General features: G+C 38.9%; 2 protein-coding genes across 2 annotated transcripts in view; one reads left to right on the top strand and one right to left on the bottom strand.

The window, feature by feature from the left end:
* The window catches only part of jph1a (junctophilin 1a), a 32,383-nt gene extending 31,490 nt beyond the window's left edge, over positions 1-893 (bottom strand). The window contains exons 1-2 of the mRNA XM_035674739.1: positions 735-893; positions 113-615 (exon numbers count right to left, since the gene is read on the bottom strand). Coding sequence (XP_035530632.1) covers positions 113-491 — 379 coding nt within the window. The 5' untranslated portion in view covers positions 492-615; positions 735-893. The remainder of the gene's footprint in view (positions 1-112; positions 616-734) is intronic.
* Positions 894-2,751: 1,858 nt separating this feature from the next.
* Positions 2,752-7,766, top strand: gdap1 (ganglioside induced differentiation associated protein 1). The gene is made up of 6 exons (XM_035653238.1): positions 2,752-2,910; positions 4,001-4,193; positions 4,684-4,857; positions 5,380-5,474; positions 6,132-6,246; positions 6,396-7,766. The coding sequence occupies exons 1-6, from the start codon at positions 2,752-2,754 to the stop codon at positions 6,746-6,748; spliced, it is 1,089 nt and encodes a 362-aa protein (XP_035509131.1). The 3' UTR covers positions 6,749-7,766.
* The last annotated feature ends 638 nt before the right edge of the window (positions 7,767-8,404 follow it).

The raw sequence follows: 8,404 nt of genomic DNA, 5'->3' as shown, positions 1-8,404 counted from the left end.
CACACACACACACACGCACACGGGCTACATAACACACCATCAGTCATAGCCGTTAAAGCGATACACACGTTAAACAAACACTGGAGCGTATTTATAAGCCAGGGTTTCTTACCGCCATCGCCATAGGTTTCGATCCCATATCCATCCTGCAGCCCGTTGCTCCAGGTACCGTCGTATCTAGCAGGTGTGTTGTGGCTTTGCCGGACACCGTACCGACCCTTAAAACCGTGACTCCACTCTCCGCGGTACATCCACTTTCCTTTATTCTCCACACCGAGCCCATGCCGCTTCCCCTGGGACCAGTAGCCCTTGTAGGTATTCCCACTGGGCCAGGTGTACACCCCTACTATCTCAAAGCCGTGCGACCAGGACCCGGCGTACTCGCCCTGGCCCTTGGGTCCGGTGCAGATGCCGTGTCCGTGGGCTTTGCCATCCTCCCACCCCCCGCAGTAAGTGCCACCGTCGTCGAAGTCAAACCTTCCGCCCGTCATTCAGATATAGGCTGGAAATAAAGCAGATCGTGCGCTGCTACAGACTCAGGCGTCTCCAGGACCGAGGTTGGGGTGATCCAGGACCGGTGGTGAGATGAAAAGGATGATGCCAACAGGATGATGACTAAAGGGACAGAAAATAGGAGGATGAGGACAGGGGATAGTACTTCCAGACACTGACATGCAATGCAAAAGGCATGCGTAACGGTAAGTGTAAAGGTATGAATGGTGGGCGTCATTTACCGGAGGCGCACGCCGGGTTCTCCGCTGTGTGTTGCTCGTCTCCCCCCTCTCACCCACTGATCACAGAGGGAGAGAGAGAGGCGTCGAGTCCCTGCTAAGGAAAGACACTGGGCCAATCGCAACGTCACGCCACAGGGACCTCCCACTCTCCTCTCTCTCCCCCCTCAATGAAGAGCACACCCTCTCAAATAAAATAATACATTCATAAGACACCTCTATGTCTTTGCCACAATGCACCATACATCTGATACGCGCCTCACTTTGTGTTGAGTCCCCATATTACAATGTCCCATAATACCCACAGAGTTATTTATGATGATCAGTACTAAGGTTATGATGACTATTTATTTATTTTCTTTATCTCATCGCCCATAGTTACATAATAATATTCCCATGGCCTATTTAGTGAGTGATAATGTTTACTTGGAGACTCTATTAAGTTTTATTCAATAACTACATTATTGTTTGAACATACACTCTAGGCCTGCGTATGTATTATATCTTATACTATATTTATTATTGAGTATATATTATATTATACTATAATATACACACTAGCCTATATTTTACTTAATATTATATGATATTATAATATAAAATATATTTATAATATATGCTATATTGCTGTCCAATATTGTATATTATGTTATGTCACTACATTCATTCATTCATTCATTCATTCATTCTTATGCTATATCTCATATCCCAAACTCTATTATCATGCCATATTATGTTAATATATTATATAATTTTACTATATTTTTTATTATAATTATCATCCTCATACAGACAAACACCAAGTATCATTATATAATCATATTATTTATTAATCTGTACGCTGGACTGATTGACTCTGCTGCTATAAATCACACCACTGTCACTTTACCTCGTAGTTTTGTAATCTGGTATAATTTTAAATGAATTTTTTTTATATTCTTCTTCTTATTAATTTTTTCTCTATTGATCTGTACTTCTGTCTCTCTTTGTGCTGCTGCAACAACAGAATTTCAACAAAAAAATCATAATTCTTTGTTCATAGTATCTTCTTATCATCACTATGAGAGCTAACACAGTTGTATGTAGTATATAGTGTTTTTGCAATGAGTGGGTAAAAGTGTTTTAGGTTATGACTGCAAAGACTTCAAGATGAGTCCATGAGTGTATAATAAAAGTCATTTTAGTCAACACATCAGTCAGTGACATAACTGAGTCAGTGCAACAGCTAGATCATTCTCTCTCTGAAATGTACATAAAATGAAATTATTTTGAATTCATTCAGTCCGTAAGAATACGTATCACCTTATGTGACTCTATTGCTCTTTAATATGACCACTTTTTGTATCAGAGCTGACCAAATAACAGCATGTGTAGACAAACAGGAGCTTACACAATAAAGGAATAGATAACAGCGATCTCTGGTGTCCAAATGCATGTATTGCATAGCTGGAATAATAAAGTGTTGAGCTGTGTAGTGTGAAACTGTACGTGTGTGAACCATTAGTTGTCTTTATGTCTCAGATTGTGAACGTTTAATGGTACTTACAGTTCAAACCTGGTAGTATTTGTTTATAATGTATGTAGGCAGATGATACAATGGTAATAGAGCAAATGGATAAATGAATGGCCTATGGATAACATACTGTAAACTACTACAACAACTACTGCTACCGGAACCATCATCATCATTATCATCATCATCATCATCATCATCAATAACAATAACAATAACAACAAGAAAGAAAGAAAGACCGACATAAAGAGAGAGAGAGAGACAGCAGAAGAAGAAGAAAAAGAAAATGTGTAGATTTAAACTAACATTGTAAAAATATAACATTAATAATATAATAAAGCTATATTGCAAAAATAAATTTATGTTTTTTTTCTACAATTTTGTGACAAATTCTCTCAAAATGAAGAAGCTGCTTCAGGTTCCACTCCGCGCCAGTAGGGGGTGCATTTGGTTGACTTTGATACTGTGTGCTACCCTCACTTGTCCCCTAAAATACTAACAGATAAAATGGCGTCCGAAAACAGCTCTGAATCCCAAGATGAGACAGCAGCCCTTATAGAGACGGGCTCGGAGCAAGATGCAGATGAGCAATGTTCCACAGTTGCGAAACAAAGCCAGTCTAAAATAACTCTGTATCACTGGACGCAGTCCTTCAATTCTCAGAAGGTGAGTGTCTTTACGTTTCAGCACCACAGGGCAGTGGACAGCTCCCCAGCAGGGCTTTCATATAGAGCTATAATATATTTCTGGTGTTATAATACTCGTCAGGAATACATATCATCATATTTATCATCGTATTTACCTGTGGACGCTGTCTTTACCTGTGTTGGTCAAATCTGTTTCTCCTCCAAGAGCCACACAGTTCGCATTTTATCGCAAAATGACTCCCTGTTTTCTGTTCCTGTCTTATATCTGGTCAAAACCGGACAAACATCTGTAAATTAAAAGTGTCTTTTAGGTTAATTCTTCTGTATTATCCCTCCAGGGTTTACATACAATCTAAAAGGACGTTCTTTTTCTATCATCACATTCAGTTCAGTTCAGTTCAATTAATCCCAAGGGGCTTTATTGACACCTGAACATTTTTTTACATTGCCATAGCAAGTGTAAAATATATTTATATACAGATTAGATAATAAAAAGAAAACTAAAATAAAGGAGGAAACAATGAAAAGTAGACTTTTAAGTTAAAAATACCTTACTATATCAGTTTTCCCTTTTACTAAATACCCCTCTGTTAAAGACAATGAGTACTATATTTTTTAATGAACTTTAACTGTCATCATTCTCATTAACACCATGTTGCACTCTTAGTACAACAAATCTTGTAAAACACTACATTTATGTACTTTATTTGATATATATTTTTGATATTCGTGTCCATTGTGTTGTCACTGTGATAGCTGTGTTTGTTGTTGTTGTTACTTCTGTTAATGTAGTTGGAACGTATCGTAACACAGCTCTGCTTTTTCATAGTAATATGTGGTAAATTAGAGGAAATTCTGGGTCTACATTTTCTACTGTTGGGGGGTTCTTGCCACAACATGTCAGGCTAGTTGAGGTTAAGGTGGCAGTCATTGCATTGTAAACTGGTTAGCTGTGATCTTAAATGAACAAGACAGCAACATGTGCAGAAATGCAAAAACTATGATAGAAGATGTCTTAGATCAAGAGACAGAAAGATCCACAGGTGTAAGCACTGAGATATTTAAACTTCTATCATCAACTTCTGTTTGTCACGGTTGTTGTTTTGCAGGTGCGTCTGGCCATAGCAGAGAAAGGTTTGCACTGTGAGGAGTATGATGTGAGCCTGCCGCTCAGTGAACACAACGAGCCCTGGTTTATGCATCTGAATCCCACTGGTGAGGTACCAGTCCTAGTCCACAATGAAAACGTCATCTGTGACCCAACACAGATCATGGACTATCTGGAGCAGAATTTCAATGACGGTGAGACTAAATAAAGACTGTTTGGCAGCCCCAAACTCGGTCTTCTACCCATCCATTCAAAGTTTCCTACTTTGTTTTCCTCTTTTAGCATTTTTGTTTCAGTTTTAAATAAAATACAATGTTTTTTTGTTTGTTTTAAATGTGTTGTACATTTTGTATTGTGCTTTTGTTGTTGTTTTTTCAGTCCTTCATTTATTCTTTTTTTTAATTTTCCATTTTCTCTTGGTTTGCACTGATCCATGATAGCTTTGTTCTAAGAGTCTCATCCAGTCGCCTTTAAAGAAGAGAAATCTGGTAAGCATGGAACTATTTCTGAAAAATGAAGTAAATGAAACCTAAAAAACACTCCTCCTAACCCTCATATATTCTCCTATAGGCAAGCTTAAAGTTAATAAAACACTTTGATTCTGTTTTATTTGGAGAGAGAAAAGATGTAAGGAAACAAAGTGACACCTGACGTAATTGCTCCTTCCTTTTCATTTACTCGCAGAGGGCACTCCAAAGCTGATCCCTGAAGAGGGCAGTACATACTATCTCAGAGTGCAGCACTACAGAGAGCTGCTGGACTCACTACAGATGGATGCCTATACCCATGGCTGCATCCTTCACCCTGAGATCACAGTGGACTCCCACATACCTGCATATGCTGCCACATGTATAAGAAGTAAGATACACTGTGGTGCACTCGCTCGCTTATACAGCTTTGTTCCTGTTGCATTTATACACACACACTTACTAGGCCTCCACCATGTCACCTTGTAGTAGATGAGACCCCTTGTTGCCAGGGTAACAGCCATATATTTTCTAGGCATGGACTCAACAAAGTGTTGGCAACCTTCCATAGAGATCTCATTATGTCCCAAGATAGTATCATGAAGACAGTACAGATTTTTCTGGGGTACACTCATACTGCGCAACCCACTCAAATTTAAAATGTTCTATTTAGTTAAACATCTTTCACTCTTGTCTGCATGTTCTATATTTACTGTTAATGTGAAACTGTCTATTTATGAGAGGGAGGCGTTGCATGAAAGGAAAGGTACAACAGATGAAGTTGAAACACACAATCTGACATGATCCAAATCTTTTCTATATATGAAATTATGAATTCCCACAATCAAGTTTTGCAGTAATAATCATTGTATAATTCAATGTCTCTAACATGATGCTTATTTCTGTATGACAGCACAGATCGGAAACACACAAACTGAGCTGAAGAAACTGGCAGAGCAGAACCCAGAGCTTAAAGATGCTTATATAGCAAAACAGAGGCGCTTAAAAGTAAGCTATTCAAGTCAGCAGGATGCTAAATAAGCAAAACTATTGTTTTGGATTGTTTGTTTTTTTTGCATTTTACACTGGAGGTTGTACCTTCCCAGAGCCAAAACACATACTTCTAAACTGAGTAAAGACTAGACATTTGGGAGTCTATTTCCCCATAATAGTGAATTATGGCTTTTTATTACTGTCCAGGCTGCAATAAGTGCACTCTAGTTGGGCAATCTCTGGGATATAGAGGCACCTCTCACTGTTACTGGGCACTCTGCCATAGAGACACAGCTAACTAGACAGCTAAAGCAAGAGAACAATATCAAATGTAAGCTAACTAGTGAGATAGGGTAGCCACAGCATAAGCCTTAGCCAAAGTTAACTTACTGATTTCCCCCCAGATACATGATTATCTGTAATAAGAAAATATTGATCTTGATGAAGCAACATCTTTGCTATTCAGTTTGCTATTCCACATCACTAAATGATATAGAAGCTAAATCTAGTCATGGTAGGGAACAAAAAACAAATCAAACCCTTGCTAAAGCTAACTTTTTAAACCTTTAAAGTTGGAAAATGTAAACCCTTTTTTTGCATGATTCTCTGTCTACAATGTGTTATGTGAGTAATTGAATACTAATACATTTATATATAAAAATGTTTCTGCAGTCCAAGTTGTTTGACCATGACAACATGAAGTACCTGAAGAAGCTTCTGGATGAATTGGAGAGTGTCATGGATCAGGTCGAGACAGAGCTACAGAGGAGGGTGGAAGAAACACCAGGTACACAACCACAACAGCTCGTCACTTAGCAACCACTTACAGACACACAATAAAAGCACAATTACATTTTATGACTGTAATAACGTTAACACATGTGCCAGTGCTGACTCTTTTGATGCCATGTCTTCTCCATCCTCTCCAACTCGTAGAGGAAGGCAGTCAGTCCTGGTTGTGTGGTGACTTCTTCAGCATGGCGGACGTCTCTCTGGCAGTCACCTTACACCGCCTCAAGTTCCTCGGCCTCTCCCGGCGCTACTGGGGCAACGGTAACCGCGTGAACCTAGAAACATACTACGAGCGTGTGGTGGAACGCAAAGCCTTTAGGAGAGTGCTGGGCCATGTCAACAACATCCTGATCTCTGCTGTCCTTCCTGTGGCGTTTCGCGTTGCCAGGAAGAACGCGCCAGTTATTCTTGGCACCACTCTGTTGATAGGTGTTCTAGGAGGAGCTACGTACCTTGCTTTTCTTTACATGAAGAAGAGGCTGACTGTCTTCAGCTGAGGGAGCCAGCAAGAGTTGCTTTGGGACTGAATTGGGGGCTGGAAGGTAGACAAACACAGATAAATGTGAGAAATGTCGCCTAAATCATAATTTAAATTGTGTGAAGTTAAAATACATAGTGTAATTGATCATTCAGTAGGGATCAGTAATATTTAATTGAAACAAACCTTAATTTTCTTGTTTTCTGTGTTGCTGGTTGCACAAAATGCACTTTTAATCATCCTCAATATGTGACTGCTGCATTACACACCAAAGTACTGACTTAAAGGACCATACTGGTATGTTCTACATATGTTTGCCATTTGTTATAAATCATATATACCACATCTTGTGTGCCAGCCTCATATTCACAAGCTATGTTATTGTAGCAGGTGGGAATAAAGTAGATTGATGAAAAAGAAGATGAAATATATAATCCATCCATATAATAGCACATGAATGTACCATTCCTCTCTGACAAAAGTGAAAATACATATCCAAACATTTTGACTGTTGACTATGCGCCCTGCAATTGTTGCATAAGTGTGATATAAATAGGCAAACTACGAACACATTTTCATAATGTATTGAAGGTAAAGGAAACCAATGGCTTCAAAAAAGTTTAGTTCCAAGTTGTCATTACTAATGTAGGCATTACTTGATTTATTGTAAATGGGCTAAAATGTGCAAAAACTCCAGTATGGTCGACATATTTGTGTGTATTCAAATCAAGAGCCAGATATGTTTTGCCTCACGTGTGCTCTGTCATTTATTATTTCATTGTCGTCCATACTTGCATGTTAGAAATTTAAAAAAGGTATACTGCTGTAGACGCCTGCTAGCCTTTAACAAACTGATCCGCTCAGCAGTTAACATACTGCATGTCAAAACTTGTGTCTACATTTGACAAAGGCTCTGTATGAACACCTGCACTCATGTTTTACTGTATGACTGATGGGTAATTGTCTGAAATATTATCTATGTAACAACAGCTGAATGGATGCTTTTCCAATTGCATTTACATCTTCGGACCATCATGCAACATCTGTCTGAAATTAAACTGCTCCGAAACAATCTGCAGTATTTCCTGTCAATCCTACATAATTGAGAATGGCATAAAAAAATTCACAACTTAGCATGACCTAATCGACTATCATATATCATAAAGGTTTTACATGCTTTTTCATAGGGAAAACTCTAAAGACTGCTAATCACATTTCCTAGGGTCTGGATCTAAGTCATCATCTAAAGTAATTTGTTTGCCCAGGCCGAACGTCAAGGCCAACACTGACATTTCACATATGCTCAGCTTTAATTTAAACTCCTCCTCACGTGAGCTCAGCCTCACAGAAAACAGACACATGCTAGACCTTTCAACAAAGTCTGGCCTTTGTTTTCAGTGTCCAGAGGGCTGGATAGTGTGGTTGTCAAAGAAATGCCTCACATGTGTTAAAGCCACATGTGAGCCAAGCTGTCAAAGGGCCATAAGCTCATACTAGTGTGCTAGCTCTGGAAAATCATACCCCAGCAAATGGCAACCAAAATGACATCATTTTGGCAACAAGGTTATACCACACAAGTGTCATTTTGAAGGATAAGGGTTAAAGTCATAAATAAAGTGCAAATGTATAAAATGTACTTTATTTCAGAGACCAATAGTGACCGACATTCCAAGTG

Source organism: Morone saxatilis, unplaced genomic scaffold, assembly GCF_004916995.1.
Source record: "Morone saxatilis isolate NCDOM2014 unplaced genomic scaffold, NCSU_SB_2.0 Contig0, whole genome shotgun sequence".
Lineage (NCBI taxonomy): Eukaryota > Metazoa > Chordata > Actinopteri > Moronidae > Morone > Morone saxatilis.
Note: the sequence above shows the minus strand (reverse complement) of the source record. Positions and strands in the feature narration are given on the sequence as shown.